Consider the following 23,103-nt stretch of genomic DNA (forward strand, 5'->3'; position numbering starts at 1 on the left):
CTACTAAATCCAAGTATTATAGCAAGAGATCTCTACTCCCCGCTTTGATTGCGCAGTCACCTACCTAGATTAAGATAAATGGGAGCATGGATCATGCAAAAGGTTTCTGGTAATAGTTAGTGACATTGCTGTACAAGTCCTTAATGCATCATAGTTCAGCAATTGGCTCCCCAATAATCTAACTCCACCAACTTGCAGAAAGGCTCAGGGTGAATAAGTGTGATTCAGTGATTATTACTGCTGCCTCACAGTGCCAAGGACCGAGGTTCAATTTCACCCTTCCTCCCACAAGCCAAAGATGTGCAGGTTAGGTGGATTGGTCATTCTAAATTGCCCATTGTGTCCAGGGATGCACAGGCTAGGTGGGTAAATCATAAGAAATACAGGGTTATAGGGATTGTTGGGGATGTCTGGGTTGGAGGCTCTTTGGAGGGTCAATGTGGACACAATGGGCTAACTGGCCTCCTTCCGTACTGAAGGGATCCTATGATCATTTGAATAAAGTGCTAGGTTTATTAAGCACGCAATTGCAGTGCACTCCAGCAAAATAAAACATCCTTTCGGGAGAGGGAATGGGGAAAAGAAAGCAAAACATGGCTTGGTTAGAGGGCTGCAGGCACTTAGGTTCACATACATTTGTTGATGCTCGTTCAACACTACACCATAGGAAGTGCCACAATCTCCAATTGTGACCAATCTGGTGAAACTATACACTCTGGTTTTGACTAAGTGAGACAGGACAGCTGTACAATTAAATCTGTTTATTTAAGTACACAATCTCATTCCACAGAAACAAAGTTTTATGATATAAATCAGCAATATTGATCACAGAACTACAACCGACTCAACTACTTTTGACAGAACATTTCTAGAAGCGTTATTGCACTGATCATCAATCATAGTAATCAACAAGAATTATAAAGGTAACATCTACACACACAAAAATTGCACAATTTCACAGTAGAGGACACATCTCCAACAATTAGTGCAAAAACACCGAGAGAGAAAATGGATCCAAAGAGAGGAGCATAGAGAGAATAGAGATCACAGGGGAAAAAAAAAGTGTAGAAGACTGCAGTGTGCATTCAACAGGGCTACAAAATAGTCATGGGCGCCAAACCCCCACATAATTCTTTTCAACCGCTGAATTGTACACACAGTGTCACTTTCATTGTATCACTTCCATTTTCAAAACCAGAATTCTCATCAACTTTCAGCACTTGCCTCACCTTTCCACTGCATTCTCCTCTGTTTACATTCTCTTGTCCACCCTATTTTTTGAGGTCAACAATTTATTGCTTACAACTCACTGCTCCCCCCCTTCAGCCATTTTTTTCTTCCCCAAGGTCTGTCGTTTCTGGACAGAGACTGAATTGTTAATGGGTTAAAAAGCCAATCTGATTGGTCAATGTCATTAGTCTGCTGAATAAGACAAAGCACATTGGATAATGTAGTTGTTCTAATAGTTAAGATGTGGGGGTCACTTATCTAACAGAACTTATAATTAGTCAGGAAATCATTAAGAGAAAAAACCTTAAGCAGCCTCTTAACTAAGAAAACTAACTGGAGGAGGAACTTCAGACTGAGCAATATGTGTACTCTTTGTAACCTCCCCAAAAATAAAAACACTGCTTCTCTACTCAACTGCTCATTTATTGCAGACAATAAAACACCATCAACCCACCTTCCACACTTCCTAATTATTATGCATCCAAAAGGTAGGTTTTCCTGTTGGTTTCAAGAGGGGCAAATACAAAATGAGGTCCAAGGAAAGAATGGCAAGCAGAATTTAGTGGAAGAGTCATGTGAAAGGGACAGGCATTGTCTTGGTTCCTTCCTTATTGATGACATCATCATAACAGTACAAGGTAAGCTCAAGGTCCAGCAGTTGATAAACCCAATAGGCAGGGACAGGTGATATTGCCCACTAATAGCTAAAACTCAAAACTTTGGCTGTCTTTATGCTGGTCTATCAACAAGTTGGAATTTCCAGGCTAGCACGGATAAACAATTCACTGCAACAACAAAAAAAGCAGTCTTCAGAGTTTAAGAAAAAGGCACACCGGATTAGCCAGGAGCAGTTTGAAGTTCAGATAAAACTTAGAGACACAAGTTGAATTCCAAGCAATATTTTTGTCTATTCTTTTACTGAAGTGCTTTGCCCACAGTCGGTTTCCTTCAATTTTTAAAAACACTTGGCTCGAGCATCTGATTACCCCAAAGAAGAGGGAGAGTGCACAGCGGAATACTGGTTACCAAATTTTTCATTGGTACAGGTGTGGGAAGGGGAAGACTAGCTTTGCAAAGCTCATGTGAAGACTATGATGCAGGAGTCTATAAAACCATCTCAAACTGCATGGAGTTGAAGCTTAAGACTTAGAAATTGTAAGTTACAGCAACTAAAAGTGCAAAAGGTTTTCCATCAACAACGGACTGTTCTGACTATATCCAATAGTTGCAACAGGTAAAGCAATTCAACATTTTCTTTTCTGAATCCTGCACCCAGCCATAGTTATGAAATAAATGTCTACCTATTCAGATTTCGTCTTCAGTAAATTCACAGGTCGGTTCTGTCTGGATAACACTTATCTTTCAATTGTGATGTCAACCCCATTGATTTCCACTAAGTTGCTTCTAAATTTACTGCATCTTTACCTTCAAGGCGGAGTTAAATACAAATCGTCATGTCAGGTTCAAGTCAGAGACAAAAGCTACATAACATTTGATAGTAGTGGTGTGGCCAGAATATTAGCAGAGGATTGGATAGACAAAGAGAGACATTAGTATATTTAAGAAGAATTCATATGCACAGCATCAAATTGAACACTGGAAGCACAAAATTGAAAGTTGAAAAAAAGACAATATGATTTCAGACTTCAAAAGGTTACATCACCTTTGCAGTCTGAAACAATTAAAGTGATAGGCATTGGACATCTACAAAACTTCAATTTGACACAGGATATCAAGGATGCAAACTGGAAAGCAAGGAAAGAGAGATTCATTTATCTAATGGTTCATGAAATGGCTCTTTTTTAAAGAAGTGAAATATAATGCAATTAAATTGGCAAATGATAGCTGAAATTTAAGTTGAGTAGATAAAAATTATATTGATTTAAAATGTTGTGCATTTTAAGCATCCAAAACTGGATAAAAACAGATAGATGTAGAGACAGGTTTTTTGAAGTCACTTTCTATGTTGAGGCAATGTGCTGAACAGTGAAAAGTCAATTAAAACACTGGGATGGAGAGTGTGAACAATCAGATATAAGTGATACAGAGGCTTTATGATGCTCTTGTCAGACACCATGCAAAGCACTGGCTTCAGATTTAGTGACAATGGCACAAGGGAAAACCAGCATGCACCAGAAAAATGTACTATGAAAATCAGTGAGAATGATCCAGAGTACAAAATTTTGAGGAAGGATTTAGGAAGTATGAACTCCATACTTTGCCAGAAGTTGGCTCAAGTGGGCATCTCAATTCCAAAACGGAACAAGTTAACATTTATAACCAAGTCAGGAAAATGATGCCAGAGGACATAGGTAAGGGCTAAAAATGTTAGACACAGGATCCTTGAAGAGAAAAGACTAGTCAATAGTTCAGGAACAATAGGATATTTGTACAGAGAGAATTCTCCATTCTGTTTTTGCATCCTCTATTGTGGTTGAGTCAGAGTACAAATTATTAATCTGTCCTGGTGAATAGGAAGTGTATGCAGATGAGATCTTTATTATTTAGTGAGAAATGCATGGCCTCAACAGAGGCACAAACATTAAGGACATTCAATTACGTACCAAATGGGAGAGAGTTCAGTAATGGTGATGGCTTTCATCAGACTAGCTGTTTTTTCCTCAACTTCTCTTGGGTAAATCAGCATGTTACCTTTGGGATGGGAAGCAGCATTAAAGAAGAATGTGGACAATTTGCACATTTTGCCTCTCACATTCCTTGTATTTTGGCCTATCCACGGTATACACAGTTGGAGTGCAATTTACTGGGACTTCTGTCCCCCCATTGTTAGCAACTAATGAAGAATATCTAAATTTAGTGTCTAGAGTAATTTTGCAAATATAGAGATTAACCCTAACCTAAAAAAGGTCTTTTTTTTGAGACAAAAACCCGATGACACTTGTAAATCTATGTTGCAACCAAGGCAGTAACTTCTCAATACACTAGCAGAGCACCCTCTGGTTTGCTGAGCAGACTGATAACAGCTTGAAATTACATTTTCCTAGTCACACCTGAAAGTGAGTTGAGCAGGAACTAACTCGCCCACTTGATATGAAAGACCCAGATTCAGCCGAATGTGCACTACAATTCAATCCGCATGTCAAAAGAGCAGAGATGATAAGCATGGAAAAATTTCATCTCAATATCCTGGACTGAACTCAAAAACCAACCCATGACAGTGTACCAACTCCACTCCAACTCTCTCTTATCTCACATTCATGTTCAAAATAACTCTTGAAGTTATAAAATTAGAATTTGAGAAACACATTGACATTTCAAGAAAGCCATGACTAAAAGTAAGTTAATTTTAAATTATGCTATTTTTTGACATAAACAGACACACTACTTAATTTTGCTCAGACAGGTCACTCAAGATTGCAGAATTTGCTTTAATAAGATTAAAAGTATCATGTAGTAACAAAGCAATTGTATGAGTGAAGTGATATGGACTTGAGGTAAGGTGTAAACTGCATGGAGGAAGTCTACCAGGAAAGTGAAGGCAATGTAAGCAGCAGATGAACTCAGCTGTCCAGAGTTCTAGAATGCCCAGAACAGTGAGCCCAGTGCCATGCCAGTGGCAGCACCTGCCACCATGCCCAGAGCAAGGTCACCATCATCACGCCGCCGGTCTTCAATAATCACGTGATTGGTCGGTGGTGGGTAAGGACCTGAGGAGGAGAGGAAAATGAGATCAATTAACCAATTAACATGCAGGTAATACAATAACAGAACGTGATCAGAAAATATTTGACAGAACCACACAAGACATTCCGACAACTTATGCCTCAGCAGATTTGCAAGCTCTGCTATGCCCAGAGTCACTACAAATAAAGGTAGAAGATTTTACCACAGTAAGCAAAATTTCGTAATTTACCTTGCTTTTTAACTCAGGTTGACAGAAAGCATGACGTTTTCCATACTTAACAAGAATTTTTAATTATTACAAGTAAATAGATTCAAGCTAAAGCGAAAAATTATGAACATCCGACATATAATTCTACTCGTTAAAGCTCACAGTACAATCAACCAAAAAGCAGAGGCATCGGGGTGGAGTGAAAGAATGGAACAGAAGTGCAATGGTCTGGTCAACACAGTTGGCTAAGATGATCCTTTTGGCTCTTCAGGGAGCTAATCACAACGTTATTGGCAGTCAGAAAGCCTTTGTCATTGATAACGAGTCACCATTCCCCAAATCAACCAGGTATTTGCTGCTAATTAAATCTCCTTTTGTACACACCCCAGCTCCACCTCGTCGGTAGTAGCCTCTATGACTACTAGAGCAAATGCAGTGTAAACCACACTTGTGGTTTTACACCAGACCATCAATCTGAAACATTAACAGTCTTTCTCATTATTTCACAAGGCATTAGGCAATGGGATAGAGATGGGGGAGGAGGAAAAAGAAAAACAAAAAAGAGGAGAGATACAGAAGAGAGAGAAGGGTAAACAGGGAGGAGGGGAGAGGAAAACGTGAAAGTGGTTTAGGGAGAAAATTCCAGAATGAATACAAGATTTGTACCTGGCCCAACTACCACTTTTGAAAAATAAATTAATTCCCATCTATGATTTTCAACTTTCACTTGCTGAAAACAGTAAGGAGCAAGGATGAGATGGGCAAAAATAAGAAGAAAGGAGGAGGACAAAACAGGAAATTTAGAAAAAGAGAGACAGAGAGCCACCAGGCTAATAGTTTAATAATAAATACAAAGAAGTTGGGAATCTCAAGTCTGATTTTATAGGAATTCTAATTGCTATGATACTGCACCACACATCACTTGTTAAAATACAAGTACCATCAATTGTCCAGTTCTTGTCTGACTTATATTGCAGTTGCTATAATGGTGTCATTCGTTTAATCGTTGGCACCACTCTTCCCTGCCAGCACAGTAAAGGGTTCATCCCACTGCTGCTGTAAATAATTGGCAATGGCTTATTGTGCATAGTCTGCGTTGTTATATAGCATTTAATCTATGCTGCTGGAGGTAGTGATTTTTATTCAGAGAAGTTGCTGCAGTTTCAGACATAAATACCACTACTGTCTGCTGGAGATCCTAAAGACTCTTTTGAAACAAACTGTGTACTAACTTTGCTCCAAGCTATGACTCCCAATCACCTTCAAAACAAACACATCCAAGAAAATGACCTTAACATCACTGTAATATACTAGATCAAACCCTTCAAAATATATGAGAGTCCAGACCCTAACTTTTTCTTGCATTAAATATAATCATAAATATAAGGTGTTGTGTTCCAGACAATTCAATTGGTCAAACTATTGGATTTTAAGCATATCAGAGTCTATTCATCCACTATAGTTAAAATACAGCAAAAGGAACAAATTGGAATAACAAATCTATTGAAAAAAAACTTAAAAGAACAATAAATGCAGCAACTATTAATTAACTGTTCCAATATAGTAACATCCCGTAACACACCTTTAGCAAAAGGCAAATTCAGAAAACAGGTGGTGTCACATGCAACTCCATTAGCAGGAAGAGAATCCCCAACTTCTGGCTGTAATCAAAAGGACAGAACAATAGCTTCTACTGCAAGACCCCAACAGCAACTGTTGAAAGCTAAAAATCTCTGGTTCTGAGAGAGAGTGGGGACCACACCCATTCAGGCTGCTTCTATTGATCCAACTTTAGAAAAAATCCAAGAGCTCTCAAGATGTTTACTCTAGTAGACTGCTTTACACCTCTGCCTTAAAACCTCTCTTCAAAAAAGAAACCAGGACAAAATACACCTCTTAAAGCCATAGTAACGTCACAGTCAGTCTTGAAGCACATTGCAACATCATCCAAAATGTGATAACCAGCATGAGATAAGGCTCATTGTGGCTGCTATAATTCTACAGGAAGGTTAAAGATGAACAAAAGGAGAAAATAAACTGAGTTTTCTACATATAAATAGTTGACACTCTAAAAGGTTTGCCTATATAGATTTCCAACTAGCTACTAGTCAAAAGTTCATGCAATAGTGCAGTGAAAATATTCAACTCTCCAGCTTTTTTCCCCCATCTCTCCATGGTCTTCTCTCTCCTATCACAACTTCACAAATGATTTTTTTTTATCACTTCAATTCATGGACTCAATGTTGTAAAAATTAAGATATCCACATTTCTTTTCAATCCTGTTCCATAGCAGAAGCTACTATGTTATACTGTTGCTTAGACACCACACCACGTTACACACAGACGGAGGGTACATGCTTGCAAGAGGGGGGGGGGGGGGGGGGGGGGGGGGGAGTGTACAGTTTACAGTCACTCAATATCAAACACCAACTTCTTGCACCGACCCAAACATTCATCTACCAGAATATTAGATACCAGTGAGGCTGTGATGGGAGTGACTGGAAAGACTCAGCAGTGAGAACAAATAAACATTCACTCAAACTGTCAGTGGATCAGAGATTTAAGATCATTAACAGAAGAAAAGTAAGAAATCAGGAAACAAAGACTTTACACACGAGAAAGTGAGGACTGCAGATGCTGGAGATCAGAGCTGAAAATGCGTTGCTGGAAAAGCACAGCAGCTCTGGCAGCATCCTTCCTGAAGAAAGGCTCATGCCCGAAACGTCGAAAGACTTTACACATCCAGTTATCACTGAGAACATTGGTCAGGGAATTGGATCAATACTTATAGAAAGATAATTTGCAAGGTTACAGGAAAAAGAGCAGAGAATTTGGGCTAATTGGGTTTCTCTATCATACAGTCAGTACGGGCTCAGTGGGCCGAAAGGTCTCCTTCTGTGCTGCAAACCTCTGACTCAAACAGGTAATAAAAACACCTCTTTCACAGTCACACTGACCGACACGGCTGAAAGCCATCCTAATTGGAACTAATGACATTGGTAAACACAGGTAATCCCATGAAGAGGCATAAGTGAGAGATATACATGGGAGATTAATGCAGGAATGGACTAGAGCCGTGTAATATTAAAGACCAAGTGCCATGCTCCTAATAATGGATAATCTCCATGGCCATCCCATATTGGCAGCTTACACAGCTCATTTGTCAATGTAAAGCCAACGGAACCCGAGTGAAGGTCACAGCCAAGTACATGGCCCGCATGCGAATGTTAACAAAATTAAGAATGCTTCGTAAACACAACACAATATGGATTTACTTGGTAACTTATAAATTCTGATCAAATCCAAAGGCTGGACAGCCTCAAAATCCTGCAAGAAATATCAGCTGCATAGCAATCAGAAAAGCTTCAATTACCGAGGTGTATTTGAAGAAAATGTGCGATCTACAGAAACATGAATGGTCCACAATCTCATTATTCAGCTTGGACAAGGAATTAGGCTAGAATACCACCGCATACTTGTTTTCTAGTTAAGAACTGACCCCAGAAACCATGTCAGCTTCTTTTTAATATATAAAATTGGAAGGTAGGTAATGGGATTTCTGGCAGTCAGTGAGCGTGTTGTGAATTGTACAGTTCTTATTACAACATTTCAATTTAAGTCAGCTCTGACACTGTACATTTGTATTTTCTGTGCATTTCAAAAAGGCCTTTGGAGATTTGTCCAATAGCACCACCCCATGTCCAGAGCCTGAAACTACATAATACTTGACAGCAAAAATCAAAGCAGAAAAGCACAATTGTGCCAATACTGGAAATTGGAAGCTATTAAAAAAGCAAAATGCTGGCGATACTCTGATCTGGCAGCTTATATGGAGAAAAAAAAAGGAAAATTTCAGATCAAGGAGCTTTCTTCAAAGAACCAAAATCAACACCAAATTACAATTATACAATACTTGATAAAGAATTTCTCCCAAAAATTGTGACAACAGGAAGGAGGAATTGTAGACCCTTCTTCTGGAGGCGGAGGGTCACTGAACCCAACATGTTAACTTCAATTTCTCTCCACAGATGCTGCCAGACCTGCTGAGATTTTCCAGCATTTTATTTTTGTTTACAGACCCACTAAGTGTCCATTCAGTGAAAGGATTTTCAAGTAACACACATTTGCATTTAATCAAAGTTGAAGCATTACATTGGATTTTCTTCACTAACAAGGGAGTCAAAAAAGGTTATAGGCAGGAATGTGGAGTTGATATCACAGTAAGATCGGCCATTATTTTACTGAATGGCACAGCAGGTCCAGAAGGGCCGAAGGGCCTATTCCTGCTAATGATTCATATTAGCATGAACCACCGTCAAGTTGGTCTCAGCACTGTCAACTGTTCTCCTGCATCATCCCTACAGTGATCTCCCATTCCGGTCAAACTGAATTTTCACCTTGAGCTCATTGCTTACATACTGAAAATGTGTGCACCTGAGGATTGGGAAAGTTAGAGAGACCATCTCCTTTTGCGGACATGTTCCAGTCCAAAAGAGATCAGAGCTGTACTCAGTGTGATATCAATGTCCAACCATTAAATCTAGATACCTTCAAGGCTAATGCCATCAACAATAACGTAATGACTGCAAATGCTTGAGATCAAGTGATTGAACTCCATCAAATGAGGCAATATGTTTAATGTGGCATGCTCTGCCAATTCCATGCTACACACTTCAACATTAAGACCTGGCTATTACCTCAAATTAATTAATCAGACAGCTGAAGCTTGGATGTCACTTATACCTATGTGTCTCTGGACTTAATCCCATCAACTGCCCTGGCAGATGCAGCTGAATTTAGCCTGAGGTATGACAGACAGATGAACCCCTTGTTCAGAATCCCTCTCCACTTCCAATCTTGTGCCAACTGTTTCCACCCACTTCAAAATGCTGTACACATCAGCCTCATTGTGCCAGTCATCCCATGCACCATTTCTTCACATCAACATTCCCAGTGCTTTCCTCGCCGGTCATCCACACAGTACAACTTCATCTGAAAGTTACAGCGAGCACTTGAGCTCACACCAAGTCCCACTGTCTCCACTTTAGGAACTGAACTGAAATGTCTCCATGATCTCACTCTCCACCAGCCCACAGAGGTTCTGATCAAGGGATATCATGATCTGAAATGTCAGTGTTTCTTTCTCCATGTTTCATTTCTGCCTTCAGCTGTTCAGCATCTCTGGGGCTTTCTTATTTTCTGAGGGTTTTTGTAGCTTTGTGCTTCACTAACTGATCTGACTATCCTCATGAAGGAAAAAGGCATGAGCTTCTGCATATACACATTTCAATTCTCATCACAGGCTGCTTATCAAAGATTGACTTTGAAACATTATATTAGAACCTGGAAGTTGTGCTTGCAATCTCAGATTTTCATTCACAAATCAAACAGCTTGCTTTCCTATTAGTAAGAGCATGAACGCTGTCTGTAGAGTCGTGGCTTCTGAAAACACAAAACAGATGGAAATCATGGTTACAAATATAGACTCACCATTATAGGGATACTGATAGGTCACTGCGTAAGGCTGTCCATTGGATGTGTAGACTACTTGCTGTGAAGCAGTTGGTGGCTGAGCAGTATAAGTACCACTATATGAATCATAACTGTAAACCTGAAAAATACCATGTCCATTGTTCAGCATGCCCAATGTTCAGATCTTGAAGCATCACTTATATTCAAGAGCATCAAACTGTGCATAAATCTCATCCCACCGGAAGAAAAATTATTTTCAGATTTCCTAAATGTTTTAATGTGCTCAATTCTCACCCCTCTTTGTTCAATCCAAACCGAAACCTCCTGCCAAATGGACAAATCACTTGTTGAGCAAAAAAAATCATGGACTGACAACTATAATTGCTTCTCAGCTACTCATTCCTCAGCACTGAAATCAGGCATGCAGTGTAGAGCAAGTACAACCTAACAGGAAAGCATCAAATTAAGGGGAAAACAAAACTGAGCAAAGATGCATGGCAGGTCAGATAATTGCCATTGTTTACATTCTCATGAAAGAATAACTGAAAAACTTAAATCAGAAGAAGAAATTTACACCAGAACAGAAAACTAGCTACAAAAGTCAAAATGGATACCATGTTTTTCTGCAGGCAAATAAAAATAGAACTACAGTGAGTTCTCTAGAGACTGAGAATGGAAAGTTAATATTAGATCACAAGTAAATCTCAGATCAAACTAACATTTTTCTTCTATTTTCACCACAGGAGATGCAAAAACAAAATATTCCAATATTGGCTGTAAATGAGGTGGTGGAAGGGAGAGGGAACTTACGAAAATTCACTCCGAAAAGGAAAGCATTACTAATCAAATCAATGGAGCTGTGGCTGACAAGTCTCCTATGAGAGTACAAGAGATGACTAATAGATGCATTTGCATTAATCTTCCAAAACAACCTCAATTTAGGAAAAGTCTAAATCAGATTGGAAAGTAGCAAATATAATCCCTCTACTCGAGGCAAGAGAAAGATAGGAAACAGAAAACTTTCAGTTAGTTTAACGTCTGAGATGAAGGTGGTGGTGTGAGCAATAATATCTCTATTGACAAATTTGTGTAGTCAGAACTTCTATAACCTGATGGTTGTGTTCATGTGCAATCCTGCGTTATAGAAAAATTGTGCTTCAGAAACAGCAATTAAAGTGTTTGCAGTTAGAGCCAACACACATTTTAAAAGTTTGCACACTGTAGAAACAGCTTCCCAATCGTCAATTGTATTACAGTGAATTCCTATTGGTGAAACGTGCATTATAGCAGAACAACCTGTACTTAGAAAACTTCAAGGTAATCAGGAAGAACCAGCGTGGTTTTATCAAAGGGAAATCACATTTAAATCAATTTGCTGGAGTTTTCTAAAGGATTAACATGCACCAGGATAAAGGGGATCTCACTGATGTACTTCCATAAGGCACCTTTGGTTTGCTTCGATCTATTATTGTCACATGTACTAAGATATAGTGAAAGTATCAACTTGCGTGCTATCCAGACAAATCATACCATGCATAAGGACATCAGGATAACAGAACAGAGTATAGTGTTACAGCTACAGAGAAGGTGCAGAGAAAGAGCAACTCTAATCTATGCAAAGTCCAGTCACAAGTCTGATAACAACAGGGAAGAAGCTGTTCTTAAACGGTTAGCATGTGTTTTCAAACTTTTATAATCTTCTGCCCAATGGAAAAAGGGTGAAAGAGAGTATAACCAGGATGGGAGGGGTCTTGGATTATATTAGCTGCTTTCCCAAGGCAGCAAGTATAGGCAGAGTCAATAGAAGGAAGGCTGGTTTTCGTCATCCACTGGGCCACATTCACAACTCTCTAATTTCTTGCAGTCTTGGGCACAGCAGTTGCCATACCAAGCTGTGATGCATCCAGATAGGATGCTTTCTATGATGCATCCATAAAAATTATTAAGTGTCATTGTGGAGATGCCAAATGTCCTTAGCTTTCTGGAGGGGTTGGTGCGCTTTCTTGACTGTAGCGTTAATGTGGATGGACCACGACAGATTTTTGGCGATAGTCCTAGAAACTTTAAGCTCTGGACCATCTCCACCTCAGCACTACTGTTTCCTCCACTCCACGTCCTGAAGTCAAATGATCAGCTCCTTCATTCTGCTGACATTGAAGGAGAGATTATTGTCTTTACACCATGCCACTAAGCTGTTGATCTCTTTCCTGTACTGTCTCATTGCTGTTTGACACACTACGGTGGTATCAGCAGCAAATTTGTAAATGGAGAGAGGTGAATTTTGACAAATAGTTAAGAGCATATAAGGAGTGCATTAAGGGGTGGAGTAGCAGCCTTGTTGGGGCACCAGGGAGGAGAATCATCGTGGGGATGGTGTTGTCGCCTAACCTTACCAATTGCAGTCTGCAGGCCAGGAAGTTGAGGATATAGTTGCTCCACGTTCTCAGAGTTAAGAGACAAGTTTGTTTGGAATTGTGTCATTGAAGGCAGAACTGAAGTCAATAAATAGGACTCTGACGTAGATGTCCTTGTTATACAGATGTTCCAGGGATGACTGCAGGGCTAGGGAGATGGCATCTGTCGTGGACCTATTGTGACAACAGGCGAATTGTAGCAGATCAAAGCAATCTGGGAGACTGGACTTGATATGTGCCATCAATAACTCTTGAAGCACTTCATAATGATGGATGTCAGAGCCACTGGGCAGCAGTCAGTAAAGCACATTCCTTGCTTTTTCTTTGGCACTGGGATGATAGTGGTCTTTTTTGAACAGGTAAGGTAGTTAAAGACATCTGCATTGTTTGAGAGCATGCTGGAGGCAGGTTCAATTGAGTTAGTCAACAGGGAGCTAGAGATGGTTATCTGAAAAACAACTTGTTGGTCAAAAGCAGGGCAATGGCACAAGGTGAACTGTTCAATCAGACATCCTGTGCAGAACCGATAGGCTGAATGGCCTCCTCCTGCCTTGTAACAATTCTGCATAATGTGATTCAAATACATCAAAGCCTTATTGGGGAGTTCTGGTTCCAGGCATCCTTCAGGAAGGATATATTGGACTCAAAAGGAAATGATATGGAAATTCACCAATGATATCTGAAAGTTCAATTTTGCGCATCAACTGGGGTTGCATTCTCCAGAATTTGAAAGGTTCAGAAGTGATTTGATCAACGTTTAAACTATTGATAGAGAATGCGGGTAACGAGACAAAGAAAACATCTACATCTGTTGGGAAATCCAGAACTACCATCATAATCCAAAATTTTGACGAAGATCCCCGAGAAATCAAATTATGGAACCCTTCAATCGATAGATTTTTCTCAAAGATATTAAGGATATGGGCCAAAGGAGACATGAGCAGTTAGGTCACAGATCAGCAATGATCTCGTGGATGGCAGAACAAGTTTAAGCATAAAAGGGGTAAGCCATTCAGGACTGAAAGGAGGCATTGTGAACCTGTGGAAATCTCTCCCACAACAAGCTGTTGGGGCCAGTTAATTAGATACATTCAAGAAAGAGCTGAACCTGTCCCTTGCAGCTAAAGGGATCAAGGGGTATGGAGAGAAAGCAGGAGTGAGATACTGAGATTGCTTGATGAGCCATGATAATATTGAATTGTGGTGCAGGCTTGAAGGGGCAAATAATGGCCTACTCCTGCACCTATTTTCTATGGTTTCAAAAAGCAAAAGGCTAACTGTTTACTCATGTCCCCAAGGACAGCTTCAGCCATGAATAAACACAACAGATACTCAGCAGTAAACAATGATCACCACCCACACCCCCTTCACCTCAATGGGAAACAAAAAGGTATATGGTTAAGTAAAGGAAAATGAAGTTTTAATCTCTCCCGTACACTTCCCCCTCTGCCTTATCCATTTTTCCTTCCTCTTTCCCACCCACTAACTCCCACTCTGCTTTTCTCTGTCTGGATACAATCAGACCACTCCTGACACTAACTCTGAAAACTACATAGGGAGCCAAGACCAAATCTGCAATACCGCGATTATTACTTTTGCGAGCAAGTTTGACCTATGCAGAGCAAAAGGGAAACAGACTCGCAGCCATGGGAAAAGGGCAATCTTATTTCTCTAGTGGGTATACTTACCTGCGCTGGTGCTGCAGGGTAATTTGTATAAGGTGGGGGAGCAGAGGCGTAAGCAACACCATCCATGGCAATTTCAGGAGCAAGACTCTGTAATGGATTATATTAAAACAACATTTATTCTTAAGATTCCCGGAAAGAAAAATTGCAATTTCTTAAGCCAGAAATTCTACAAATAAAAATACACAATGATAATTCAATTCAAAAATTTATAGACCACATGGAAATTAATTTTAGGCATTTTGTATTCATTCATTAACAGAAAAAAATTGAAAGAGTGTCACTCTGTCACAGAAATGCAAGTGTGATGAAGTTATTTTAAGAAGTTATCCATTAGATTAAAATTATTCATCAGTGAATTTCATCATGATTCCATATCCTCATCTGGTCAAACTTCAAGAGCACAAACAAATTTCAGGACAGATCTGCAGTAGGAATAGGGTTAGGGGTAGACCTGTCCTGGGCTGGAGGGAAGTCAGCTTTTCCACTGAATATATCCATCAGGGAAACTGAAATAAGAGGTGATTCTTACTGTTCAGACCACTCAGTTTTATTAAGATCTTCCAGAAAAGATGTTGTCCAAGAAGATCTGATCAAAACTGTGACTCTCAATACTCTACACTCTTCAAACAAGGTCTGCTTTGCTAAGACCATGAAACCAAGAGAGCCATCTAAAAAGGAAGGCACTCAACCACAGCTTTATAGAGAAATGAAGATTATAATGTTGCAAGAGGTGACCATCCTGCCCATTGTTTCTGCACTGGCATTTGGAGCATTTTGACTCACTCATAATATCTTAATATTTCAATGTCCTCTTGAATCCTTAATTGAACCTGCTGTCTCCTCCACCTCAATGTCCAGACAGTGCCTTGCAAATCCAAACCACTTGCTGTATCAGCATGTCCTTTATTTCCCCCCTCACCTCGCATTTGCTTTTTTGGCAAAACACTTCAAATCTGCCCTCAACCATCACCTCTCCAAGGAGGTGAGTCCCAACATCTCCAAATCCATCCTTGTAACAGAAGTTTCTCATCTCGGAAACCATTCTTGTAAACCTCTGCTTCACACTCTGCAGTGCATTCACATCCTTCCGAAATGATAGTATTTAGCACTCTATTTCTGAGGCCTAACCGGCATCCAAGACAAGTTCCATGTAAATTCCCTGCTCTTGCAATTTGCCCAAATTAATGAAGCCCCAAGAACATTTTTTTCTTCTTTTAGGAAATGCCCTGACACCTTTAATCCTCTCTGCACAGATATTCCCAGGTCTCTATGCTATGATGCATCCTTGAGAATTAATTTTATACCGTCTCTGTATGTTCTTTGTACTAAATCTCATTGAATTTAATTTGCCACCTATTAACCCACACCCCCAACTTGTCAATGTCTTTTTGACGTTCTTCAGTCTTCTTCAGTTTATATTCAAGCTTTTCGTCTTTTGCAAAGTTTGATGTTTTTTCTGCCTACCAAGAACCATATCATTTCTATGCATCAGGAAAACCAAGAGTACGAATACCAATCCTTGGAATTGCACTACAAACTTCCTTTCATCCTGAAAAATACCCTTTTGGCATTATTCTCCGTTTCCATTTACTCTGCTAGTTGTGTATCTGTTTTGCTCGTGTTCCTTTTATTCCACGATCTATTAACTTTCCTCTCCTGTCCCTTGTGTGTTACTGTATCAAGATGCCTTTTGAACCCATGCACATCACATCAATAGCCTTCATTTACATGGTCAATGCTTCAAAATACTCCTGCTAGTTGAACAATTTTCCTTGCACAAATCCTGCAGTCTCTTCCAAATCAGTCTATTTTTTCCATGTGACAGATAATTTTATTCCCAGTACTTGACGCCAGATTTTTCCCCACCAAGTGACTGGTCTGTAATTGTTGGGCTTATTTTTACAAACTTTTTTGAACAAAGATGCAACATTTACAATTCTCCAGTCCTCTAGCATCCTCCAAACCTCAGGAGGACTCAGATTATGGCCAGCATCTCTGCAGTCTTCACTCTTACTTCCTTTGATGGCTTTGAACGCACCTCATTTGGTCCTAGGGACTTGTCAACTTTATGTATGACAGTTTGTTCAATACGGATTCCTGATAAGAATCAAGAGATATAGGATCTCATCAAAAGGATTTTTAATTTTGAGTTAGCTTAATTGTGCATGCCCCTTGGCCACCATATCGTTACATTAATCTGCCTAGTTCAACATATCATCGACTTTGATACCCTGGATAGAATGCTCTTAAAAACCAAACCCTCCCCCAGATGTTACAGTCCACAATCAGAACCACTCAATTCATTCATCACTTACTGCGCTCAGTTTCATGTTATGAAGCCTGCACAGATAAATTTCAAATGAAACAAAATGCAGGATCAAATTTTCTTAACGAACATCATATGATGGAGGCACCACAATATTATATACTGGAGCTCCTTAAACAATTGTTCATATGATCAGCAGCCAACAGGTCTTACGTGAACAATTGCCAGCAGCTCACTCATGTATACTACATGATTCCAATTATGTCTCATGCAACTTTGCTTAACCTCAGTTGAGGTTATTACTAATTTTTCAGAAGGGAAGAGTTCAGAAAAAGCCTGAATAATTGGAACAGCACAGTCTCATGTTAAGTAGCCATGGTAATAACAAAAAGCTGGCTGACACCAGTTGTCTAGCTCCGTTAGTGAATTACAGGCACTTGGCAAAAGGTAGAATGAGAGTCAGAGTTGCTACCGACAATATGGAGTGGAAGGTATAATATCGAAACAAAGGGGTAAAGATTCTCTGATTTAAAAAGTATTTGGCTACTCTGACACTCATGTGCAACACCAAAGGTGCCCGGTCAATCTGCTTGAAAGAGATAAGGTTTTAAAGAATATTTTTGTTTTGCAAGTATATCCCTATGACTCAATAAGTTTTCATTCTGTTACGTAGAATACCACGAGAGACTTGACTTACTGTGTTTGTCCGTGCCTCCTGAAGTGCAAGTTTCCAGGCCCTGCACAAACCATAACAAGCATTAACACCGTTCAAGGGATGTTCAGAATCCATTCAGATCCTATTCCATTCAAATAACCCAACTAGAAATACCACAGGATCAAATAAGCCGCTATTTGTATAATATTCAGAATATTGTTTAGGTTAAAAGGTTAACATGCATATATTCCTTGGTGAGATTCAAAATCATGAGTGGACTGGACAGAGATGGGGCAAAATTATTCCCTTGTCTACCATCCCCTCTCAGAGAGGGACAAGAGCAAGATAGTACATGACAAGACAGAAAGGTAAAAGTTGCACGTTTGAGATTCCAACACCTGGATAAAATCAAACTATTCACAAACATTTTGAAAGCAAGGTGAAATTTAAACTCCTACTTACAGGCAATCATCAGCACTTTCAGCACAAAGATTGATAGTTCTCTCATCCCTGCACAGAATCTGGAGTAAACAGTCTCGAGGCTTTCCTTCTGGAGGCTGGAAATCTAATTTGGGAATACAAACCAACACATAATCCAAACTAAAATTAAAATGTCATGAACTATTTCCCTTAAAGCTACAACAAACAGTTCAAGACCCATCCTGGCTGATATCTACCTAGACTACACCTCCTCCCACCCTGGTCCCTGTAAAAATACCATCCCATATTCCTAATTCCTTTGTCTCCGCCGCATCTGCTCCCGATACCGTACAACCCAGATGGCCTCCTTCTTCAAAGACCGCAATTTCCCCCCAAACGTAATCGACGATGCTCTCCACCGCATCTCCTCCACTTCCCGCTCCACCGCCCTTGAGCCCCGCCCCTCAATCGCCACCAGGACAGAACCCCATTGGTCCTCACCTACCACCCCACCAACCTCCATATATATCCTATCACCCGCGTCATTTCCGCCACCTCCAAACAGACCCCACCACCAGGGATATATTTCCCTCCCCTCCCTATCAGCATTCCGAAAAGACCACTCCCTCCGTGACTCCCTCATCAGGTCCACATCCCCCACCAACCCAACCTCCACTCCTGGCACCTTCCCCTGCAACCGCAAGAAATGCAAAACTTGCGCCCACACCTGCCCCCTTACTTCCCTCCAAGGCCCCAAGGGATCCTTCCATATCCGCCACAAATTCACCTGCACCGCCACACACACCATTTACTGCATTCGCTGCACCCGATGTGGCCCCCTCTATATTGGGGAGACAGGCCGCCTACTTGCGAAACATTTCAGAGAACACCTCTGGGACACCCGGACCAACCAACCCAACCACCCCGTGGCTCAACACGTCAACTCCCCCTCCCACTCCACCAAGGACATGCAGGTCCTTGGACTCCTCCATCGCCAGACCATGGCAACACGACAGTTGGAGGAAGAGCGCCTCATCTTCCGCCTAGGAACCCTCCAACCACAAGGGATGAACTCAGATTTCTCCCGTTTCCTCATTTCCCCTCCCCCCACCTTGTCTCAGTCCCAACCCTCGAACTCAGCACCGCCTTCCGAACTGGCAATCTTCTTCCTGACCTCTCCGCCCCCACCCCCACTCCGGCCTATCACCCTCACCTTAACCTCCTTCCACCTATCGCATTTCCAACGCCCCTCCCCCCAAGTCCCTCCTCCCTACCTTTTATCTTTGCCTGCTTGGCACACCCTCCTTATTCCTGAAGAAGAGCTCATGCCCGAAACGTCGATTCTCCTGCCCCTTGGATGCTGCCTGACCTGCTGAGTGACCTGCTGCGCTTTTCCAGCAACACATTTTCAGCTCTGATCTCCAGCATCAGCAGTCCTCACTTTCTCCTGTTATCTACCCATCTTTAATTGATTACATGGCATAAATTCAGTTTTCATTGCAAAACTGAATAAAACGCCGAGGAAAAAAAGTCTAGAAAATACAATCCCAAACAGCTTTCAAGCAGTGATATGGGTTATCTTAATTTTCAGATTGAACATGAAATTAGCCAAAATCCATTGCATTGATGTGCCAAAGCAAAACTCTTAGTGCTGAACTGGACTAGTCCTAAAGTGAGTGGATTTAGAGGTCAGCTTTGAGTTTAGCAACTTTGATCTTGCAGCAACTAACCCACTCAGTCATACGGCAAATATCCTAACCTCATTGCCTAGATTGCATTTGAAATGGGTGATATCATGATTGAGCTATTGGAGATCAAGCTACCCAAAAGATGCATAGTATAAAGCAGATGGGCAGCAATGTAATAAACTTAAGGAAAGAAATATTAATTAAAAATACAGCTTTGTTACCAAATTGGTAATGAAGCGAATAACTCTCAGTACCTCTACACTCTGATCCAGATCGAACGTTAATACAGTCTACTCTTAAATGGATCTTATCTTCCATGTCTTCTCGCATCTGATCGTCGTAGTAGACGAGCTGGCCATTGGACCACAGGTCAAACCAGTTGTTCTTCCATCGCTTTAAAATAGTACCTGAAACAAGTTAAAGTTCAAGAGAAAAGCTTCAGCAAGTCATCTTGATGCAAGACCCTCTCAGGACCAGCCATCCATGGGAGCTTTGGGCCAGGAAGCTATGAAGGAGTCTCACAAACATTACAATGATGGACTCACCCCAAGAATGGGAAAAGCAGTCAAAAGCCAACTTTTGAACATCTCTGCCAATCACAACCCCAGGCTTTGTGAGAGCATTTCCCTGCTATAGCAGATAGCACAGCTATTCCTATAGTCATTAAAAAATGTGGAAACCTAAAAGGACAACCATCAGTCCAAACAAGTAACATCACTGCACTCATTTCATATGGGGACATGGAGTCAGTTCCTGGTCATAAATAACAGTGGTCTTTTCACTTGTGCCTTCAGCAAGAAATGCATCACAAATCTGCCGCTGGTAAGCGGCAGTGTCACATACTCAAGTGACGTCTTTCCAGAGGTTTCAAGAGATGCAATTGCAAATAGTGCAAAAGCAAAATCATCTTCTAACGATCACTTAATAATTCTACAAGAGAGGTTGGCAGACTAGGGCAGAGGAGACTTCAACATATGTTGTCAATCAGTGTTGAACCTCAATGCCAGTATTCACGCTTAATGAGGTAGGAAGGGACAGGAGATTGAGAGCAGGGGTGGAAGGGAAATGAGATTGAGAGTGAAAGAAAGCGGGTTAGAATTCTAGTAGATATCAAGTGTTGAGTCATGTCCGATCAATATATTGAAGATTTACCAAATTTCAATTTGTTAGTGCTGCTTAAATCTGGTTTAAATTTCTGTCCACCAACAATATATTTGGGGAAGCATGGTGGCATAGTGGTTAGCACTGCTGCCTTACAGCCCCAGGGACCTGGGTCCACTTCCAGACTCAGGTGACTCTCTGTGTGGAGTTTGCATATTCTCCCCGTGACTGGGTGCTCCAGTTTCCTACCCCAGTCCAAAGATGTGTAAGCTCGGTGGATTGGCCATGCTAAATTGCCTACAGTATCCAGGGATGAGTAGGTTAGGCAGATTAGCCTTGCAGCATGCAGGGTCACGGGGGGGTGGGGTTAGGGGGGTCTGGGTAGGATGGCCTTCAGAGAGCTAGTGAGGATTTGTTGGGCCAAATGACCTATTTCCACACTGCAGGGATTCTATGATGATTTATACATTTGCTTCCTGATCATTCCTACCACAGTTCATAACCCTCAGTAAAACGTCATTGTCGCTTTGCATCATAGCGATCAGAAGGTGTAACTCACTTTGCCGAAGCAGCCATCCACTTTTAACATAGGCCATTTCTGCAACAGAAAGAGGATCTGTGGAAAGAAGTAAAGATTTAGGTTGAAACAGAAACAAAGTCCCACACTGCCACCAAATAATGTTTCGTAGGCACATGAATATATAACATGGGGGAAGCACGCTTCTTCTATCCAAAACCTTGCAACTTCACTTCACAAAAAAAATCAAACAGCAGCAACATTTGGTAGGGGGGCGGGGAGGGGAGAGAAAGGGGGAAAGAGACAGACAGAGACAGACAATAAAGGGCAAGGGCAAGAGATAGAGGTCTGCTAAAGAAAAGAATAATTTCAAACTTGTCAAAAAGGAAATACTCAAAACACAGAACTCATGGAATCACTGAAGTTTTAAGTTAATTGCAAATAACGGGATAGCTCTAGCTTAAGGCTGGCTAAATTGAGGAGCTGTATTGGGAATAAAGTAGTACATGATCCTATTGCATTGAATAATGTCAATTGTTAAATTTTCAACCTATGATTGAGAGCTGAAAAGGATAGTAATTGCCAGAGTTTAAATATTCCAGTTTTGTGCATGTAACAATCTGGAAAGTGTATTCCGTGTTTTCTGTGTGCCTATAGAAGTATAAACCAGTTACTTAAAAAATATTGTTTTCAAAGTAAAACTGTTGTCTTGACCCAATTATAAGTACCATGACCCCTGGGAAATTAATGCTTTCCTTGTAAGTGGTGGTTTTAAGATTAATGAAGTTGATAATTAAGGAAATTGACTAATTCTGCTTCTGTGAATCCAAAATAAGCAAACATCAACATAGAGGACATTGTTTGAAGATTAGGTGACTAAAGGAGCTTGAGAGAATGAAAACATAGCCTTAATGAAAACACATTGTTTTTTGCTCTGATCAGAGAATCTGAAAATCTAGATATACAGCGGAGATATGTCTCATTTTATCTGACCTCAGCTACTTTGAACAAATACAAAACAAAAGATGAGTTGCAATGTATTTGATGCCTCACAACAGGAAAAATGTGTGCACAGAGCGCATAATTACTCTGACAGCAAAGTAACAAGAATTTCTTTTTTTAAATTAGTATTGAGGAAGCCAATTTAGTTTTTTAAAAAAAAAGTTTGGTTGTAGGAAATTGGGGGCAAGTTTCATTCAGCTTAAAAATCGGCCAGCACAGCCAAGGCCACATTTGTTTCTAGTCATCATCCACAACAACTGGCTTTGCAACTGTGGGGCTCATCAGTTAATGACAGTGCATTAAGAGTCAAAGTTGTATTTGGGCTTATAGGGACAGTAGGTATATCAATCTTCTGTGGTAGAAGAAAGCTTATGCGCAGATCAAAGTGCCTAAAAAGCCACAGAAAAATCCAGCTATAAAAGTGATGGAGAAAAGTTTTAAAAATTTTGGATGTAGGTTTGTTTGCTGAGCTTGAAGGTTCATTTCCAGACGTTTCGTTACCCTACTAGGTAACATCTTCAGTGGGCCTCACGCGAAGCAATGCTGAAAAAAAAATGCTAAAGCAATCATCCCAACACCCACAAACAAAGCTGCATTACAACATAACTTCAACAAGCCAACACACACTGCAGCACAAAAGGAACTACGCAGAGCAGAGGAAAATCACCTATACAGTGTTTTCAAAAAGAACGGCTACCCAATGAACACAGTCCGCTGATTTCTCAGCAACAAACCCAAACAAGCAGACAAAACACGTCCAGAAACCCTAACCACACTCCCCTACGTCAAAGAAATCT

At 40.6% G+C, this 23,103-nt stretch overlaps 1 protein-coding gene across 1 annotated transcript in view; it reads right to left on the bottom strand.

Moving 5' to 3' along the window:
- Positions 1-746: 746 nt before the first annotated feature.
- plekhb2 (pleckstrin homology domain containing, family B (evectins) member 2) overlaps positions 747-23,103 on the bottom strand; it is a 30,157-nt gene continuing 7,800 nt past the window's right edge. Inside the window, exons 2-8 of the mRNA XM_072572903.1 lie at positions 21,347-21,403; positions 19,941-20,093; positions 18,041-18,143; positions 17,621-17,660; positions 14,658-14,744; positions 10,574-10,694; positions 747-4,898 (exon numbers count right to left, since the gene is read on the bottom strand). Coding sequence (XP_072429004.1) covers positions 4,768-4,898; positions 10,574-10,694; positions 14,658-14,744; positions 17,621-17,660; positions 18,041-18,143; positions 19,941-20,093; positions 21,347-21,383 — 672 coding nt within the window. The 5' untranslated portion in view covers positions 21,384-21,403 and the 3' untranslated portion in view covers positions 747-4,767. The remainder of the gene's footprint in view (positions 4,899-10,573; positions 10,695-14,657; positions 14,745-17,620; positions 17,661-18,040; positions 18,144-19,940; positions 20,094-21,346; positions 21,404-23,103) is intronic.

The sequence above is a fragment of the Chiloscyllium punctatum genome, chromosome 6, assembly GCF_047496795.1.
Source record: "Chiloscyllium punctatum isolate Juve2018m chromosome 6, sChiPun1.3, whole genome shotgun sequence".
In the NCBI taxonomy this organism is placed as follows: domain Eukaryota; kingdom Metazoa; phylum Chordata; class Chondrichthyes; order Orectolobiformes; family Hemiscylliidae; genus Chiloscyllium; species Chiloscyllium punctatum.